Source organism: Amblyraja radiata, chromosome 39, assembly GCF_010909765.2.
Source record: "Amblyraja radiata isolate CabotCenter1 chromosome 39, sAmbRad1.1.pri, whole genome shotgun sequence".
In the NCBI taxonomy this organism is placed as follows: Eukaryota; Metazoa; Chordata; class Chondrichthyes; order Rajiformes; family Rajidae; genus Amblyraja; species Amblyraja radiata.
The window spans coordinates 3,980,391-4,002,370 of NC_045994.1; the positions used below are offsets into that span (position 1 = coordinate 3,980,391).

Consider the following 21,980-nt stretch of genomic DNA (forward strand, 5'->3'; position numbering starts at 1 on the left):
ACTCTCTCTCTCTCTCTCTATCTCTCTCTCTCTCCTCTCTCTCTCTCTCTCTCTCTCTCTCTCTCTCTCTCTCTCTCTCTCTCTCCTCTCTCTCTCGCCTCTCTCTCTTCTCCTCTCTCTCATCTCTCTCTCCACTCGCCCCGAGAGAGAGAGATATAAACAGAACCTTCGGCGGGGCAGCAGCTGCTGAGGAAAGTATAATAGTCCACGTTGGGACTGATGGACAGAATTTGTGGAAAGAACAGCAGAGAACAAATCACCTTTGTTTCTCTTTCCACAGGTACTGAGTGTTTCAGAGTTTTACCTCTGTTTTGACGATTTCTCCCATTTGCTGCTTTCTTGATTAATTCAGGCACAGATTCAGCTGTTGTTTCTCAATCCCCGTCCACCTCATTGACGCTTCTATTTAGTGCCACGTTCAGTCGATCGTATAGTTTCTCAATGTTCACGGTTTTGGTTAAGGTTTATGTTATAAACTCCATCAAAGGGAAATGCGCATTGCCTGATCGAGTAGACTTTCGGCAATCTTTACATCTCCTTTCTTTTGAAATCGATTCGCCTATATTGAATTTTCTGCAGAATATTCAGTTGCGTTGGATGAAATACCGATACTTTTTTACAGTTTGCTTCCACTTGCTCCACGTCCTGCATTTTCTATTAACAGCTAACTTCAGTTTTACTCTGTTTGATATCTCGATCAGAAAATATGTATTTCCGAATGGAGACACGAGGGCCTGCAGATGTTGGTTTATAAAAAAACTCAATTTGTTGTAATAACACATCGTGTCAGGCAGCATCTCTGGAGAACATGGATAGGTGACGTTTTAAATCGCCCCCCTTCTTCAAACTGATGCTGCCTGACCCGCTGGGTTACTGCAGCCCTTTATTTCTGTATTTCTAAATGTTGTGATGAATACATAGTGATCTATTAAAGTGATGAAAAATGTCGTCCACGTGTGAATTTTCCACCTGTCCAGATCAGGGCTTTGGGTGTTTTGTAATGTGAGCACAGGAGCAGAGTGGATTAAAAAAATAGGCTCATTCACCTTGACAACGGCTGAATGGAATATTGAAGTGTGTTATTTGCTTTCTATAATTAATTAGTTATTTTCTAATGTTTGCTATTTGAGTCCTTGTATAACAGTCGCTCACTTCCGTCGGAATAGGCTATATATTTGGATAATGTCGCCAAGATGAACACATTTAACGTCCCATTCAGATTTTTGAAAACAGATTTAAACGTGAAATTTCACCCACCGGAATTTTCTTCAGTCACAGACCAGTCAACCCGCAAGACTCGGGTCTTGTGTACTGCAATTCAGAAATAGATTATTAATCTGAATTTATCAGAGGTATAGGGCGGTCACTGTTGGGGCAGAGAACATCGGAGTCCAGAGAGTATAAACTCCTTGAGGTGAACAACAGCATCCAAAGCTGCAGCTGTTGCTGACTGAAGCCGCACACACATTCCTGTCGCTGATAGTGATCAGTTGCAGGTATTTTTATCCACCATGTCATACTGTGAACTGAGCATATTTATAAAATGTAGTTAGTATCCTGTTGTTGGAAAGGTTTTATTAATTTTCTATCATTAAAAGTCATCCTGATGTAGAATGAACACTGTTAAAATCAGCATTAATTTTGTCATTGAACACTCACTTCGATGGATATTGACGCTGACATTTCCACACAGTGGTCAATGATCTTCAAATGCGTCTCATTATATATTAACGGAGTTTTCAGTTTGGCACTATGCGCGTCCGGCTATTAGTAGCAACACATTTATTTCTCGGGGCATTTGTGCATTCTCCATTCTGGTTAGATGGAGAATCGCAGTTAGAGAGATGTTGCAATTTTATTTAAATTGCTTTTCACTTGCTCTATTTTGGTTAAAAGTTCAGTGCAGATTTCCGTCACAAATTTCGCCTTGATATTTTATCTCCTACATATACCTCGTGTTAAATACATAATGAGGCAGTGAGACGCGCAAACAGAACCTTCGGCGGGGCCGCAGCTTCTGAGGAAAGTAAAACAGTCCACGTTGGGACTGATGTACAGAACTCACCTCTGTTTTCTCTCTGTTGAGAGTTTCAGAGTTTTAATTCTTTGTTTTGAAGATTTATCTCATTTGATGCTTTATAGATAAATTCAGGCATATATTCCGCTGTTGTTTCTCCATTCCCGTCCACCTCATTACACAAATCAGAAAACAAAAGCAGGACATTTTCATCCGTGAATTATCGGCAGAAATTGGGCGCTGGCTAAATCAAACACCAACTTTTCTTCTGATTTTGTCGTTAAGATAACATCACGTTATTGAATATTGTTGGAGCCTGTGTAATTGACACCACGTTGGCATCTAAGTAAATGTGTAGGAATGAACTGCAGATTTTACTTCGGAGTCACGTGAGTGACTTCGTGAAGAACCCCGCCTACGGCGCATGCGTGTCATATCGCATACACGCATTGAACGTGTCGGACCTGGGGAGAACGTCCCCTTGAACGGGAGAGTTAACAAGCCGGTCGACGGCAGGTAAGTGATTCTGCATTTTCACCGTTTTTTAGGAATGGATAGAGGACGCAGAAAGGCTGTGAAGAAGCTGCAGGATGTCGGCGGTAAAGGTGCCGGGGACCCGCAGCAGCAGCCGACGGCACAGGCAGTTTGCGTTGAGCCAGCTGTGCCAGATTCAAACCCCGCGCCGGGAAAAACTAATTCTAGACCGGGCGGGAAGGCGAAACGCAAAACGAACCGCTGTGAAAGTGAGCCCGAAAAATCGCCGGTAAATACTTACTTGTATAGCAGTGATGATGACCAGCTGCAGGGCATAGAGCAGCCGGCAGCGATCGCATCTGCAGAGCTCGGAAAACAGTACGAGTGGCTGCAGCATGTGGGGCCGTCATCTATCTGTTTGGAGGAGTACCGGGACGGCGAAAAAACGGCGTTTGCAGCGGCCGGGAGCAACCAGAGCCGGTAGGCATGGCGACGAGTTGCGATTTAAACCGCGTGCGACTAGTGCCCGAGGGCACGAAAGTCGGCAGGAGCGGTGGGCTAAAAAGAAACACCCGCGAGCGACTAGTGCGGGAGAGCACGAAAGTCGGCTGGAGCGGTTGTGGGAGGAACATCTCCATAGTGTCAGGCTCCAGAAAATGGATAAAAGCCGCACACATACAGGTGTAAGTCCCTCAGAGCATGGCCAGAAAAGGCTGCTGGACATATCATCCTCATCTGAAGAGGGTGTTCAAGGGCTGCCTGACTCGGACTCTGAACAAGAGTCAGAGCCACGTTCCCATATGGAGGATGAGGGAACACAGTTGCTGGACATGGTGCACACATATTTCCAGCAAGAAGAAACTGGAAAAGACCTAGAGGCCAGGATGGCGGCCAGCATTGATTATATGACGACCCATCACCTCAAAACTGATACCTTAGCTGAGGTATGGGCAAGACATTTACCTCCGCGAAATTGTGCGGCTCTGAATGTACCCAAGGTGAACCGAAGCATTTGGAGACACGTGGGGCAGGATATTCGGAGTCTGGATATAAAAATACAGAATGCTAGTAAAGGACTCTCGGCGGGTATAACAGCTTTGGCCCGTAGGCTGGAAAATGTGGATATGTCCAATGACATGAAAGACGCTTTAGCACTGTTTTGCAATGTTCAATTTGAACTGAACAACATCAGGAAAGGGGCTATTCAGCCAACGTTAGACCCAAAATTTGCAATCCTGTGCAAACAGAAAGCCATAAAACCTCAAAATTTGTTGTTTGGGGGTGACCTATCAAAACAGGTCAAAGATTTGGAGGAAGAGGCCAAAACGTTGGGCCTAATAAAAGCGACCAAAGGATATGTCGGAAAACGGTATCATCCTTATGGGACGACTAAAAAAGCAAGTACTAGTATGTATAGTACGAAAAATTGGAGAGAGGCCAGAGGAAACCAGCAACAGCGTCCTTTTTAGGGGTTGGCCCGGGACGCCCACAATGGAAAATGCGGAAGCCTCCACTTCAACATTTACCCCACTTTCAACCTCAAGGCCCTCCGCAACCTCGGTTAAGACCAAGAAAGTAACACCACCAATAACCATGGAGGTAGGTGGGTCTGTGCCTCAAAAATTAATAAGGAGCACAGAACTTGGAGGGAGGTTGCAATTTCATTTGGAAGCATGGTGTAAGTTAACTGTGGATAGGTATATCCTTAGCAGTATTAAGGGATATCTTATAGAGTTTATACACATACAAGAACCTCCAGTACAACATACACCGGACAGAACTTATATGCTTACCAAATTAGACAGAGCTAAAGCAAAAATTGAAATACAAAGGTTGTTCACGAAAGGAGTAAGGAAAAAAAAACCAAACATGAACAACAGGAATTTGTCTCAAATATATTCATTAGACATAAGAAAGATGGGGGTTGCCGGATAATTATTGATTTATCAACACTTAATAAGTTTGTACAATATGCTCATTTTAAAATGGATATCTTGATTGTGGGGAAAACTTATGAATTGGCTAGTAGAGCAGTGGTTGCCACAAGAAAATTGATGGAACAGCTGGGATTCATTATCCATCCAATTAAGTCAAGATTAACACCTGCAACTAATATTGATTACTTCGGGTTCACTATTAACACACTTGATATGTTAGTGACTTTACCTATAGGGAAAGCCACTGAGTTCCAAAAGGATTGCACAGAGCTTATTAATACCGTTAAACCATCCATTAGACGGGTAGCCAGGATTATTGGGAAAATTATAGCCACGTTTCCTGCCATTCAATTTGGACGATTGCATTACCAAAATTTACAGAGAGAAAAAAATTAGAGCACTAAAAATTAATAGAGGCCATTTTGATAGGCCTATGGAGCTAACAATTAGAGCTATAAAAGAACTACAATGGTGGGAACAAAATGTTATATATAGCTCCAACCCAATAGTTATTCCAAACCCATCTGTGGTATTACAAACAGATGCCAGTGCACTGGGTTGGGGAGCAACGGATACCATCTCGAGCTCTGGAGGGAGATGGAATATACAGGAAACTAACCTACTTACCACAAAGGGTATAAATTACTTAGAAATGTTGAGTGCTTTTTATGGTTTAAAATCTTATTGCTCGGGAATGATTAACCAGCATGTTAGATTGCAGATAGACAATACCACGGTGGTGGCATATATAAATCATATGGGTGGAAATATATCAATATCCTGTGATGAATTGGCAAACCATATTTGGGAATGGTGTATCCAAAGGAATATTTGGTTATCGGCTACGTATCTACCAGGGATACTTAATTCAGTGGCAGACGCCAGGTCACGAAAATTTAATGAAAATACGGAATGGATGTTAGACAGAAAGATATTTGCTGATATCACAGCAAAGTACGGAAGGCCGGATATTGATCTTTTTTGCATCCAGGTTAAATCATCAGTTACCTAGGTATATATCATGGGAACCAGATCCTGAGGCAGAAGCTACAGATGCATTCTCTTTGCACTGGGGGAAATGGTTCATTTATGCATTTCCTCCTTTCTGCCTCATCAATCGGGTACTACGGAAAATTCAGCTAGACTCGGCATCTGGGATTCTCATAGTACCTGATTGGCCTACCCAACCATGGTTCTCGGTGCTGCAGGATTTGGTGCTTACACCATATATTACTTTAAAACATAGTCCTCAGTTGCTGGTGCATCCGGTGACTGGGGACAGCCATCCTTGCCATAATTATCTAAATTTATTGGTTTGTAGACTCTGAAGGAACCATTTCGGCATATGGGTTTATCTGATAGAACTGTGGACATGATCACAGCAGCACAGAGACTTTCCACTCAAAAACAATATTTATGTCATGTCAAGAAATGGACTAAATACTGCCTGGACAACAATCTAGACCACAGAAAGGTGGATATTCCAGCTGTCCTAGAATTCCTCACAAGCCTGCACTTTGAAGGACTCAGTTACAGCACGGTCAATAGTGCTAGGAGTGCCTTGTCCAGTTATTTATGGGAAGGCACAGAAAGACAGGGTGTCGGCTCACATCCTCTAGTAATAAAACTGCTACGAGGCATCTTTAACACTAACCCACCAAGGGCTAGATATAGCCAAATCTGGGATGTGAGCGTAGTCCTAAAAAATGTTACGGAATTGGTCACCGGCTACGGCATTACCGCTAAACTATCTAACTATGAAAATGGTTATGCTTATGGCGCTGGTCACAGCGCAAAGGGTCCAGTCATTACAGAAGTTAAGATTGGATAACTTGACGGAGGCGACAGGAAGGCTGATTTTCGTGATCCAGGGCCTTATTAAGCACAATAGACCAGGATCAGCGGGTCAGGTGATAGAGTTCATAGCCTATCCACAGGATGAACGTCTCTGTGTAGTAAAACACATCATGTTATATATGGACAGAACGAAGGCTATCAGAGGCAATGAAAAGGCTCTTTTAATTAGCCATAAGAAGCCATACCATAAAGTCTCGACTCAGACCATTTCACGGTGGCTGAGATATTGCTTAGTTCAGGCAGGAGTGGACACTAATGTATTCAAATCTCACTCCACCAGGGCTGCATCTACATCAGCAGCTAATCGCCTGGAGGTACCGATGGACAATATCCTCAGAACTGCAGGATGGTCATCAGAGAAAACGTTTCGCACATATTACAACAAACCAGTTAGGAAAGAAGAAACGTTTTCGGGGAAAAATTTTGAGTTCTATTTAATTTACACCTGAAGCTTATAAGGTTTATAAATTGATTTAATCAATATTATTTACAATTTTTGCTTAAAAATGTTGGTATCATTGTGTTTTTTTTTAAAATACCAGTAACAATTTCTCCCAAACTACCAAGGCAGTTGTGAAAATTGGACTCGTTCCACGGCATGAGGTCACAGAGCTTTGAAGTCTTCACGAAGTCACTCACGTGACTCCGAAGTAAAATAGTAAGATTAAACGAGAACTTACCAGTTTGAAGTTTGATCTTTATTTTATGAGGAGGAACGTTGAGGGACTACGTGCCCTCCGCTCCCACCCTTATATGGTCATATCTTAAACTGGTATCTCTTTAATAATCTTACTATCTTAGGTCATTATTTTCTATCTGTGACCTCACACCGCTGCTTTGAAGAATGACACGCATGCGCCGTAGGCGGGGTTCTTCACGTAGTCCCTCAACGTTCCTCCTCATAAAATAAAGATCAAACTTCAAACTGGTAAGTTCTCGTTTAATCTTACTATTCTGGTTTAAACAAACAACATGGAAAGACCCCTTGACCACCGAGTCTCAGGCGAGCAGCAAACATCCAATTGCATTATTAATCCTATTTTATTTGTCCTTGTTCTCATCAACTCCCCGAAGATACTGCCACTCATGCACATGAGGGAATATTTACAGCGGGTACATGCCCGGTTTGGAATGTAGGACAAAAACAGAACGCGCGGGGGAAACCCACACAGGCACTAGGAGAACGTACAAAATCCACACTGACAGCACCCGAGGTCGGCATTGAACTCGGGTCTATGACGCTGCCTGCAGTGGCTCTACTGGTTGGAAGGAGCACGTTATCGGTATCCTCTATTTAATTATACTACCGCTGCTTCCACCCAGTTATAGCGATCTCGGTTCATTCCTTACCACCGGTGCTGTATGACGTGCTATTACACTTGCATCTTCCCTGTGACTGTGCGCGTTTGCCCGGGTGCTCGCGTTTCTTCGCGCATCCCAATGATTCGTTGCTAGGTAGTTTAATTACCTACTGTAAATTATCTTGAGTAGAATGGTCAAACGGATGAAAGAAGTGTTGATGGGCCCGAATGAAGGGAAATAAGGAGAGGGTAAATTAAATCAACGAGACTGTTGTACGGTGCTTGGATGGAGCCGATGGGCTGAATGGTCTCCTCCTTGTCCTTAGAAGTTTAGAATGGGAACTGTGATTTATACATGATGTGTAATGGTACTGCTTCCGTGTGCATTAAATACTTGAATAATCGTAATACACGTCTGAGAAAATATGATCCCAATGATTCCCAAATCGTCAGATACGATTGTGCTGTTTATATTATTATTACTTCGTGAGATATAACACTAAATTAATGAGCCTATTGTGCATGCGATCAATTGCCCACTGCATTGTCCACGGGCCCAGTTTGTGCAATCGGTGAAAGGCATGGAATTGAATAACATTATCTAGATTCACAAATTGTAACGCGGGTTTGAAACTGTGAACGTAAATAGACTTTCCCCACTTCTTGAAAATCGGTTAAAGGAAAATGGCAACTGGCGAGACAGTATCTGTTCCTGGAGCCAAGTGGATAACAGCACTCAGGTGCGGGAGCAAGTCGTGCCCAGTTATTGCTGGACAACGCAGGACACAAACCAACCAACGTGTAACGTTGGAATATCATTCAAGCATTCTCCACAAGCAAATCTGAAAATAAATAGAGTCATAGAGTCGTAATATTAGCATCGCCGCACCTGTATTAAGATACTGGAAAGTAGTATAGAAATCAGGGGCAGAATAACTTCAGTAGTCTGGGATCAGGTCATTTGTCCATCATGTGGTAGACAGTGTTGAACACAGAAAACATATCCTGCAAATGCATCGGAGGGAATATCATTGTAAATGTTGTTGGAGGGGAAATGAAGGAGTGGCTGTCCGCAGAAAATTAAAATGATCGAGTTTGTCACACGGGTCAGTTCACTTTGTATCGTCTGTGGAAAGTAAAATTGAAATGAGAATCTGAACTCGTGACAGTGTGAACCTCACAGACAGGAACTATTTCAAGAGTGTTTTTTTTTTTTAAACTGTCATATGCACCGAAAACTGAAAAAAATGAAAACATTTTTTTATGGGAATGAGGATTGGGTTGATCACTGTTAATTGCATTATGAATTTTCCCATGCGAAATATCAGAGTGGCAACACAATGTATTTTCAATCCTACGTAAAATGTGCCCGAACCTGATAGTTCACCAGAGGCAATAGGAGAGTTGTCGTGGCCCGACGGCCAACTTTCCATGTATATTGTTCCCTGTCGTTCTAAAGGGTCACCATGGTGTAGGAAGGATGCCATTAAGATGGAAAGAATGCAGTGAAGATTTACAAGAACGTTTCCAGCACTTAAGGATCCGAGCTGTAGAGAGAGATTGGGCAAGCTAGGACTTTATTCCTTGGGGCGCAGGAGACCAAGGGGCGATGGAGGTGCATATAATCACGAGAGGAATTAATAAGGTGAATGGCACATAATATTTTAAACCAGGATAGGAGAAATTAAAATAACAGAGGCTAAAGGTTTAAGATGAGACGGGAAAGGATCCAGAGGGGCGTTTTTTCCAGACACAGGGTGGTGGGTATATGGAACAAGCTGCCAGGGGAGGCAGCTGGGGCAGGTATTTAAGGTACTTACTGCGTTTAAAATTCAGTGATCAGGTACAAACATTGGAACGTTTTAGAGAGACATGGGCCAAACGTGGGCAAATGGAACTTGCTTAGATGGGACAATCTGGCCGTCATGGACCAAATTTACCACATCGGTAAATTGTATCCAGATCTCTGTAGATCTAACAATACATGTCATTACAAAAGAGACAGGATACGATTTTTTGACTGCTGATACTCATTTACAGTAACTTTTAGATGTTACTTTTTTAAAGATGCTTTTTTAAAGCAGGCGGGAAGGTGAAACAACTCTCTGTAGCGGTTCGGAACGCTGCCTCTCAGATTACTGTCGGGACTTTTCCCGGTGATGGTTTCATTAATGAGATGCCCACCTCCCCATGGACCCATTCGCTCCAACATCCCAACCCCATCACTCCACCCGTCACACAGCCAAATCTCATTCTTTATTTCTCATTTCAGGCCGCCCCGGGGATTGTCAGGTGGACCCTACAGGTAACCTCGCTTAACTTTCACTGCGTTAAGAGTGCGTCTACTGAGACTGATTGTTACTGAAGACCTTTAATGCTACTTGCGAGGTGACTGCCGTCTGCAGACGGAGTGATGATCAGTAATGTCCCTGAAGCGCGCAGTGTGGGGAGTCGACTCTGCTGACATGGTTCCCGGTTCCAAGCGTGTTCCCACTGCTCATCCCACTGTGGAGTCCCAGTCCGGATCTTTCACCTTTGGCGTCCAATTCCAGGAATGCCTTCAAACCTCTAACACGTTTGGGTTCCATTGCCCGTCACATAAGCTTTGAGTACAGCGGGGCACTGACCCGCGCAGCTCATCAGCCGCTCTCCCAAGAATGAAAACGAACCTGCAGCTGAACTTGTAGACACAAGGAACTGTAGATGCTGGTTTATAATAAAAATCACAGTGCTGGAGTAACTGGGTTGGACAGGCAGCATCTCAGGAGAACATGGGTGGGTGTCCGCTGAGTTACTCCAGCACTCTGTGTCCGCAGCTCACCCTGCCTGCTCGGGCGCCGCTTTCATCCCAAGAATGACCGGGTGATCCCGGTTCTCCGGACGGTTACCAGCTTACTGCATATTGTTGACTCTGTTCACAGTTCATTCGGGGTCTGCCGCTCCCGTTGATCATTCCGTGGTACATGTGGACTTTGAATGGTTGGAGCTAGGGGTGGCTGGGAGCGCGGTGTGCGGGGCGCCGACTGACCCGCGGCTCAAACCGGCGGCAACGTTTGTTCTTCTATTTTCTGATTTTTGTTTTCAGAAAGCGTGAAGTTGAGGCTGGTGAACGGGGGCAGTCCATGCACCGGGAGAGTGGAGGTTCACTACAGGGGGAACTGGGGGACTGTGTATGATCAAGGCTGGGACCTGCAGGACGCGGCGGTGGTGTGTCGGGAGCTGGGCTGCGGCGCCGCGGTGAAAGCCCCGGGCGGATCTCACTTTGGACCGGGGTCCGGACCCGTTGTGACGTATGATGTTGAATGCAGCGGGAGCGAGGCCGCTCTGCGGGAGTGTAGATCATCGTCATGGGGGAACTATAACGCTCCACACTCCCGGGATGCCGGCGTTATCTGCAAAGGTAAACATCAGCTTTTTCTCTCTTTGCTCCGCAGTTTGGTGATTTCCGGGATGCCCTGGATGTAAATGACTCGGACTGACCGCCCGCGGCGAGTGGTGTCAAATTAAATCCAGTGCCTGTCCGTTTTATTCCTTTCCAATTGGAATCAAATTTCGCTTCTGGATCTCACATTCTGGTTTTAATTAAATAAACACAACCGGGAGCATTAAATACTCTCACCCGGTACAATGACGGGGCCAAGAAACAAGCGGCTGGAGGGACTGAGTTGGTGAAGCAGCAACTGTCGGGTACTGGTGGCAAGAGAGGAATAGGGGGGTTGCACGTCGGGTCATCGGGTCAAAGGGCGTGATGCACGGAGCAGCTCAGAATTCAAAAAGTGAAGAGAAATGATGGTGGAGAGAAGCGAGAGTTGAAGGGACAACAACAGCTAAAGTGGTTGGCGAACATTGGCCGTGTAGATATCAAGATTGAAAATATTGGGAGTTATCGTGTTTGCTCACTGCATTTCATCAACAGTGAAGCATTATTTGTGTTTTTTCTTGATTACTTTTGTATGTAAAAAGTTTCAGAAGTGATAAATCTGGCTGTAAATTTTTTAAATCGCCCATGGATCTCAAGTGGGGTTTACATGCAAAAATAAAACGTTTCTGAAGCTAAATTTATCATTAAATTAATCGCAAACCATGCGTAGGTATTGAATTACATTTTACTCAGATGCAAGCCAAGGATTGGCATAATTGTTAGCTGTTAATTGGACATAATCAACCTCAGCAAATTGACAATATCTTTGAAAGGGAGTGGGTGTTGAAGCTGTCGGGACATTTTATTATTTGCCAAAATATACATCTCAATAGCATAATGATAGAAAACTTACTTTTCCACACACCAGTCTGGAGATTTTTTAATGATAAATCTGCAGAATTCATTGCCACAGGCGGCTGTGGAGGCCAAGTCAATGGATACATTTAATTATAATTGTAAGGCGGGGATTGACAGATTATTGTTTAATAGGGGTTATGAGGAGTAAGGGGTTGAGAGGGAAAGCTAGACCAGCCACGTTTTAACGGTGAAGCAGACGTGGGCCGAATGGTATATGGTTCTTTTTTCCACAGTTTGTACTTAGAATTCGTTTAATGGGACAGGAGCAGACAGATACACTGGGTCAGTTAGCACAGTCTTGCCTGTGGAGTTTGTCAAGTTCTGCAGGACGGAATGTTCTATAAATAATAATTATATTCGACTTATAGGATTAGGTTTAGGTTTATCATTGTGACGTTACTGAGGTGGCGTGAAAAGCTTTGTTTTGCATGCTATGCAAACAGATCAGATACACAACGCATATTTGTAATCAAATACAATATATAGTGTAAAGAGGAAGTTACAGAGAGCGGAATATAGTACTCAGCATGTTAGCGCATCGTGATAGAGGAAGGAGGAGAAGGGGAGCACAGATGTCATTAGTAAGGGACTGATTTCAACGTCAGATTTGTGCTGAACTTTCAGGGATGTTTTTGTAAATTGTCTTCACAATTGTGGCTTTCATGACTATCTTTTATATTTTTTCTCAGATCACAGAGAGCCAAGATTGGTATCCAAAGATGATCAGTGCTCGGGAAGACTGGAAGTGCAGTATGGTGAAACCTGGGGAACCGTGTGTGACCGGGCCTGGGATATGGATGATGCCAATGTGGTGTGCAGTCAGCTTCATTGTGGAGTCGCCGTGTCTGTTCCGAGAGGGGCTTATTTTGGAAAGGGAACTGGCCTTGTACGGAATGATGTATTTGAATGTAAGGGTGGTGAGACAAGCCTATGGGAATGTCCGCGTTCTTTAGGAACTTTTCATTGCAACCACACGAGCGATGTCAGTGTGATCTGTACTGGTGAGTGCCAGCTTTGGAAACTAATTATTAATAAGCACTCATTATACTTGGAAGATAGGGATGAGATCTCGCCATTTACTTTTATCAAAGGGTTATAAAATGCTGGAATATAATTGACCAATACACGACTTTGATGTGATATTGGCAAACGTATTAACCGGCTAAAATAACTTAAATAATTTCCTATAGACAAAAATTTATGATGGTTTACAATGTGTAGTTCAGAAGGAGGAAATTAACACTATATTTAGATGGTGATATCCATGCGATGCAACAGCGATTGTCCAATGAATCCTAATCAAAAATTACTCTAGAGTAAAATAATTATATTTGTTTATAAACAAATGTACTTCTTCACTGAAACCTTGGAGCATTTTGAGTGGAAAGACAGCTCACTGCAGGAAGAAAAACCATGGACGGTTTTAGATATAAATGATTACACATAGAAAAGTACTATTTTGCTTTGCATGATGACAATAAAAGGATGATAATGATAATGATAATACAAGCAAGGATCCTGGCACTGGGGTGGTGGTGGGGGGGGGGGGGGGGGGGGTTATATAAGATGATGCAACTGCCAGTAAGACATATAAAAAGAGACGGCAGAAGAATGCATGACGTTTAAAAGTAAATTTATCCCATGATTTACATTTTTTGTTAGGAATGATTTTGTTGTCATATGATCCTATTATAAATGGGGAACCAAGCAGTGCATTAGAAAATAGCGCAGTGAACGATTACTTCCCATCAGCATTTACAATAATGTACAAGGAAATAACATCCTGATCACTGAGAGTGAAGAACATTCATGTGTAATCAGAGACCGTATCACGCCAAGATGAAGCAGCACTTGATAACAGTGTGGAGACAAAATGCCCAACTGAATAAATAAATGAAGTGGAGACGGTGACGGCTCTTGAACAAATGAGATCCTGAGCATTGGCAGGAGGAGAGGATGGGGAACAAGAATACTTTATTTTTCTCCATAACAAAGGTTTAAACCAGTGTGTTATGGGGATGCGAACCCAACAGGAGTCAGGAGTGAAGTAAACTGATGGGAAATGGATCGTAGTAAATCCATTGCTGTAATGTAGAAATATACAATGTCATAATGGGTTTCATCCAAACATCTGGTTTCATCTGTCCTCGACCTCGCCCAACACACACCAGGAAACGGATATAGATCTTAAACTACAGGAAAAATGAACAAATATAATAGTCCGAAGAGGTGGTGGGGGAACAAGGGGTTGTATCTGATATTTTTTCAATTACAACATTATGCATGATGAATTTGAATATTGTAGAATTCAGCAAAGGACAATATTAGCAAGGGGAAATATCAACTATTTGCCGACATATAGGGGGGAAATGTAATCCGTGCAAAATTGAAATTTGATGGGATGGGTTAACGTTTCCAGAATAAGCGGTGACAAGAATAAATTAGATTTCGGCAAAGGACAGATATGAAAAGGGACAACAATGAGAGAAGAAAAGACTGCAACTTACCCACACGTGGGGAGAATTTAAACAGAGGAATACGGAAATTATTTCGCCGAATAATTTTATAAAATGTTGATTCCATCTTAGCTAATAAATGTAAACTTATTTAAATGCTATAAAACCAAACGCCCACGCAAAATGAGCAAGTAATATAAAATATATTAGTGACAACATTATACCAGGGAGGACAGTGAGCCTGAATATCCGAAAATTCCATGGATCCAAAGAACCACATCATACTATAATTGAAGCAAAGGGCACGCTCGCTACAATATCCAACAACGTATAGTTTCTGCAATGGGTCTTGCAGATTGCAGCCCACAGGATTTAATGCCCACAATATTTAATATGTAAAAGAATATGTGATTGTGTTTATAGTTTGTTTGGTTGTTTGTTTGTTTGTCTTTTTGCACAAAGTCCGCGAGCATTGCCACTTTTCATTTCACTGCACATCTCGTATGTGTATGTGACGAATAAACTTCTTGACTTGACTTGACTTCGGTATTCATTCTTTGAAAAGAGGAAGGATAGAGAAAACATGAACAGCCGATCTGTTCCGGCCTTGGACGAATGACGGAGTTCACAATAACATGGGCCATCTGAAGCACTGAAAATAATAAGTAACGTCGGGTTGAATTGCTCAAAGTGAAGTCGTGTTTGACTAATCCACTGAAGCTATTTGTAAGTGTATTTCTCACGGCAGATAAAGAAGAATTTTCAGAAAATGTGTTCTTATGTTTCTGGAAGATCACACACTGATCTGCATCAAAGAGACAGTTAACACGTTTACATATTCTGTTGTGCTGCAGCAATTAAGAATTTCATGGTTCTATCTGGGACATATGACAACAAAACACTCTTGACAGAGGGGGGGGGGGGGGGGGAGGATGAATGGGTCCAGACAGATTGGCTGGTTATGTCGGGAGGGTGCCAAGGCAACGCCATTTATTCACAAACTATATTAATGGGTGCATTGGGTTGTGAGGTGGGTGGTAGCTGGTGCTGTTCAGCGTAACGTATTCAATATTGCTAATGCCATGACGCAAGGTGTTGGCAGAAGGAACTGCAGATGCTGATTTACAGTAAAATACACAAAATGCTGGAGTAAGTCAGTGGGTCAGGCAGCATCTCTGGTGGAAATGGATAGGTGACGTCTCAGGCCTGGGCTCTTCAAGCTAAAGAAGGGTCCCGACCCGAAACGCCACATATCCATGTTGTCCAGTGATGCTGCCTGATCGGCTCAGTGTCTTTCACTTGCATTGGACAACACATCAACCAGCATCTGCAGTTCCTTCTAAAACATACGGAAAAGCGAGTGGACAAAAAATATGGTATATATGTAGTACTGTGTTGAAAAATGTAGGCTGCACTATTCGAGACCGTCAATTAGGTCGGGTGCACACTTTATTCTGGTGAACGCTCCAAAGCCGCAAGTATTACAGATGAGATCTGAAATTATTTGGTCAGGACTTTAAACTAAATAACGTGAAACTGACGGTCCCGACGTGCCGAATTGAAGACCGTAACCATTCACTGTGTGTATTGAAATATCACCACGCGCACACACTTTGAAGGTGACAGTTTAGAAAATGAGAAAAATAAACAAACAATTTCTAACTTTCAATATTTTTCTCTATTCTTATTGTGTATTTAACTGTCATTTTGTCCCATAAAAACAGGGAACCATGGCCCACGACTGGTGGGTGGGAAGGATAGATGCTCTGGCCGGGTGGAAGTTCTACATGGAGACGAGTGGGGGACAGTTTGTGATCAGCACTTTAGCTTACTTGATGCCGGCGTGGTCTGTGAACAACTACATTGTGGTGCAGTGGCCGCAACTCCCGGAGTTACTCACTTTGGCCGAGGATCCGGCCCTGTGTGGAAGGAGAACTACCACTGTCAGGGGAACGAGTCCCGATTAGTTGATTGTCCAGTCTTACCCAGGGATCAGACGAGTTGTTCACACGGAAACGACGTCGGTCTCATCTGCTCAGGTTAGTCACCAAATATCCTTGAACTGAAAAACAGAGTTGCCCAGTTGTAGAGATACGGTGACTCTTTTAACCATTGAAAACATCTGCTGTTTACTGACGACCATCTTTATTTTCTTTTCAGAAGGATACTTTCAAGAGAGAGCTAGATAGAGCTGTTAAAGATAGCGGTCAGGGGATATGGGGAGAAGGCAGGAACGGGGTACTGATTGGGGATGATCAGCCATGATCACATTGTTTGGCGGTGCTGGCTCGATGGGCCGAATGGCCTACTGCTGGATCTATTGTCTATTTTCTTCAGGTGCCGTCTTTCCCTTCCCCCACTGATAGGATACTGGGGCCAATTGTTATACAACGTTGTCATACATCGATAGCCTGAATTTGAGTATGCAGTGCAGAATTCTGCAGTTTATAAAATTGTTTCTATGGATAGTAACTGAGAGATTGTATCTAGTAAACATAGTAAGGATAGTATAAAGGATAAGAACTGTTCATTAAGGAGAGAGAATGATGGCGATTTGTACAGTCGGGTTCTAATTCTCGGTTCACTGCTACAATACACAGATATAAATTAGTTACATCTGCTGCAGAGATCTGAGATAGAGGCTGTAGGAAGAATGCGATATGAAATTTGAAGTGGCTTAGTGATTCTTTCAAGAGCTTGACCCTAAAAGCAGGAGTAACTCAGCAGGTCAGACAGCGTCAGAAAATGAATAAGTGACGTTTCTGGTCGAGACGCCTATATTTCCTCAGACAGCTCAAAAAGTTCAGAGTCGATAAACACCTCCTGGTCCGTTTCTATCAATCAATCATTGAAAGCATCATCACCTCCTCAATCACAGTCTGGTACGGTAACACCGATAGTCACTCACTACACAGAATACAACGCATTGTCTCCAAGGCCTCCAGGATCATCAACTCCCCCCTCCCCTCAATCCATTCCAGTTATCTCCAACGTACCTCAAAACGGGCAAAAAAGATCATCTCGGACCACTCCCATCCAGCAAATCACCCTTTTCAGTCTCTCCCTTCGGGGAGGCGCCTCAGGTCACTTGCTACTAAAACCACCCGCTTTAAAAACAGTTTCTTCCCCTCAGCAATAAGAACTCTCAATTCCGTCCAATAATCAGACAATAATATGACTTTTGATGTATACAGTGTCTTGTCTATGGTCTTTGTTTGTTCTTTTGCACTATGTATTGTTGGTGAGATTTGTGATTTGTGATGTGGTATGGATGCACTTTATTACGGTGATCTGTGTTATTAGTGGTATGTAACAAAAGCAGTGTACCATCATGTACCGAACCCAAATACCACCAACCCTGGTTGCGTGGCAATTAAAGATTCTATTCTATTCTATTCTATTCATCTATTCCTTTTCACCAGAGATGCGATCTGACCCACTGAGTTACTCCAGCTTTGTGTCTCTATCTTCGGTTTAAACCAGCATCTGCAATATGGAATGAAAAATGGAAAAATCATTTTTTTCCTGATATTGGAATGGTTCCAGGAATGCATTTATTTACCAAAAGAGAACAAAGATAAAGCGAGACTTCAAAAGACCCCGCCTACACGAGGAACGGGCGCTGGACTGGTCTCAGCATGCCTATTGCATTCGGTTTAGATCAATGCATGAGTGGTTATCATTTATTCAATAGTCAGTTTATTCCTTGTTATTGGGCCCATTTCTCTTGGTGAGGCACATAGGTTTCTCTGCATTGTTTTATGTAGACGTAGACAGAATGTTTCTATGCAGTTTTTCTGCCAATGTGACATAGAAACATGGAAAATAGGTGCAGGAGTAGGCCATTCGGCCCTTCGAACCTGCACCGCCATTCAATATGATCATGGCTGATCATCCAACTCAGTATCATGTACCTGCCTTCTCTCCATACCCCCTGATCCCTTTAGCCACAAGGGCCACATCTAACTCCCTCTTAAATATAGCCCATGATCTGGCCTCAACTACATTCTGTGGCAGAGAATTCCAGAGATTCACCACTCTCTGTGTGAAAAATGTTTTTCTCATCTCGGTCCTAAAAGATTTCCCCCTTACCCTTAAACTGTGACTATTGTTCTGGACTTCCCCAACATCGGGAACAATCTTCCTGCATCTAGCCTGTCCAGCCCCTTAAGAATTTTGTAAGTTTCTATATGATCCCCCCTCAATCTTCTAAATTCTAGCGAGTTCAAGCCGAGTCTATTCAGTCTTTCTTCATATGAAAGTCCTGATATCCCAGGAATCTGTCTGGTGGACCTTCTCTGAACTTCCTCTATGGCAAGAATGTCTTTCCTCAGATTAGGACATGTGACATGTGGACAATTGATGCAGAAAATAATCCTTAAAACTAATAGCTGACCAGGTAAATGTTGAGAAGTTGTGGAATATTTTGGCTTCACATTAATGGTTAAGCCAACATGTTTTGTATTATAGATGAAATTTGGTCTCTGAGATTGATCAATGGGGGCAGCCGCTGCGACGGCCGAGTGGAGGTTTACCACAATGGTAGATGGGGGAGAGTGCAGGATAGCGCCTGGAACATCAATGATTCCAACGTGGTCTGCAGAGAGTTGGGCTGCGGCTCCGCCATATTCGCCTACAACTCCTCAAGGAACGGAGAGAGTGAGCTGCCCATGTGGGTCAACAACGTTCACTGTGAAGGGAACGAGTCGCAGCTCCGAAATTGCAGCACATTTACGCCGAATCAGACATCCAGCGACAGCATCGGTGTTGGAGTCCTGTGCTCAGGTGAATATTGGCATAAATACTCAAATTAGACATTGTAATGATTGTTAGTGACTTTTGAGTTGTATTGGCGCTTCTGTCATCTGGGTTTTCGACTTGTCAATTGGGAAGGCACGGAAAATGAAGAAGCTTTATTTATCCGTTCTGGTCAATCTAATCAAAGGTCGAAATAACATGTCTTAATTTATCAAATTAGAAACATAGAAAATAGGTGCAGGAGTAGGCCATTCGGCCCATCGAGCCTGCACCGCCATTCAATATGATCATGGCTGATCATCCAACTCAGTATCCTGTACCTGCCTTCTCTCCATACCCCCTGATCCCTTTAGCCACAAGGGCCACACTAACTCCCTCTTAAATATAGCTAATGAACTGGCCTGAACTACCTTATGTGGCAGAGAATTCCAGAGAATTCCTTAAATCGATTATCGATAAATATTTATATTACACCGGTATTGTACTTCCGGTGGCGCTGGTGCCAGCAGCCTCCACATTCAGCCGGGTATCTTTTTTAGTTATGTTGATGTGTGTTTTTTATGATTTTTTTAATGTCTTTATGTGGGGGAAGATGGCACGGTGCGGGGGATACCGTCCTTCAGTCGCTTCCTGGAGAGGACGCGACTATTATTCGAGAACGCGACTATTTTATTTTTTTAATATGTTTTATTATTTATTATTTATTTATTTTTATGATACTGACTGTAAGGAAAATTCATTTCGTTGTCTCTAATTGAGACAATGACAATAAATTGAATACAATACAATACACATCTGTATATAAATATATATATTACACACTTGAGATCCCTTTAAAACTATGTTGGAGAATAATACCTGAACAATAGTCTAGGTGTATGCACATACACACAGGCACACACACCCACACACCAACACTATCACACACACTCATACACACACACATACACACACACACACGCACGCACGCACACACACACGCACACACACACACACACACACACACACACACACACACACACACACACACACACACACACACCAACACTATCACACACACACCAACATTATCACACACACCAACATTATCACACACACAGGCACATTCGTACGCACACATTAGCACACACACATTTATTTATATGTTAGCCTGGAGAAAGTTATAGTATCGTGTACAGATACAGCATGGAGACAAGCCCTTCGGCCCATCGAGTGCACCCCGAAGACTGATTACCCATTGGTTCTATATTATCCCACGGTCTCATAAACTTCCTTGACACTGGGGGAAATTTAACGAAGGCCATTTAACCTGCAAACGCGCCTTTCGATCTGGATGTAACCCACGTGGTCACGTGTGCAATCGTGTAATCTCCCCACAGACCGCACCTGAGGTCAGGATCGAACCGGAGTCTCAGGTAGTGTGAGACCACAACATTACCATCTGCGCCGCTGAAGAGTTAGCTCCCAGAAGACCGCCAAGCAAGTGAGATAGAGTTCTTAAAGATAGCGGAGTCAGGGGATATGGGGAGAAGGCAGAAACGGGGTACTGAATGTGGATGATTAGCCATGATCACAGTGAATGGCGGTGCTGGCTCGAAGGGCCGAATGGCCCACTCCGGCACCTATTGTCTATTATCTACTAAAGCAAAATACATAACAGGACTTTTGCACCACTCTCCGCCAAGGACCTGGGTGTAAAGTGGGAGGTTTTCCACGTATAGAGATTGTCCACGTATACTATGGGCCCTCTCCATTTCCAGTCGGCAGAAGAGACCACCAGGTCCAGGGATCAGGCGATGGTGAGTGTGAGGGGCCGTGTGTGAGAGAAGTCTGGACAATAAACACTTCAATGTGGTGTGGAACAACACAGGGTACCTTTCCGAGGGATAGCATAGAAGGCGCGGCCGAACGTGAGGTGATAGGTGTACATTGCAATTGTGTGATTAACTCCCTTCAACAGACCATCTCCAATTACGGCTGTCTGAGGGTGGAAGTACATGTGCTGGACGAGTGGAGATTTATTACAATGGGTCTTGGGGCACAGTTTGTGATGACTCCTGGGATCTAGACGACGCTAACGTGGTCTGCGGGCAGCTAGGTTGCGGATATGCTGTGGAAGATAAAATTCCAGGATTCTGTGGACGAAGTAAAGGCCAAATTTGGTTGGATGAAGTAAGATGCTCGGGTAACGAATCATACCTCTGGAACTGTCCCTCCGCACCGTGGGGTCGGCACGATTGCAGTCATAAGGAAGATGTGACAGTGAAGTGTTCTGGTAAGGATACGTTCGGTCTGCTGATTCTCTGCAACTTATAGTGGGAACCTGCATTCCAGAGATGTATTCAATGGTTTATCGTAACCAATGCGAGCATTGAATCTCGTTGATAGAAACATAGAAATTAGGTGCAGGAGTAGGCCATTCGGCCCTTCGACCCTGCACCGCCATTCAATATGATCATGGCTGATCATCCAACTCAGTATCCCGTACCTGCCTTCTCTCCATACCCTCTGATCCCCTTAGCCACAAGGGCCACATCTAACTCCCTCTTAAATATAGCCAATGAACTGGCCTCGACTACCCTATGTGGCAGAGAGTTCCAGAGATTCACCACTCTGTGGGAAAAATGTTCTTCTCATCTCGGTTTTAAAGGATTTCCCCCTTATCCTTAAGCTGTGACCCCTTGTCCTGGACTTCCCCAACATCGGGAACAATCTTCCTGCATCTAGCCTGTCAAACCCCTTAAGAATTTTGTAAGTTTCTATAAGATCCCCTCTCAATCTCCTAAATTCTAGAGAGTATAAACCAAGTCTATCCAGTCTTTCTTCATAAGACAGTCCTGACATCCCAGAATCAGTCTGGTGAACCTTCTCTGCACTCCCTCTATGGCAATAATGTCCTTC

General features: G+C 43.4%; 1 protein-coding gene across 1 annotated transcript in view; it reads left to right on the forward strand.

Annotated features, from left to right (window-relative positions):
• Window positions 1-21,980, forward strand: part of LOC116967301 (scavenger receptor cysteine-rich type 1 protein M130-like) — a 108,291-nt gene that overhangs the window by 67,837 nt on the left and 18,474 nt on the right. The window contains exons 2-4 of the mRNA XM_033013800.1: window positions 16,046-16,360; window positions 18,792-19,106; window positions 21,040-21,354. Coding sequence (XP_032869691.1) covers window positions 16,046-16,360; window positions 18,792-19,106; window positions 21,040-21,354 — 945 coding nt within the window. The remainder of the gene's footprint in view (window positions 1-16,045; window positions 16,361-18,791; window positions 19,107-21,039; window positions 21,355-21,980) is intronic.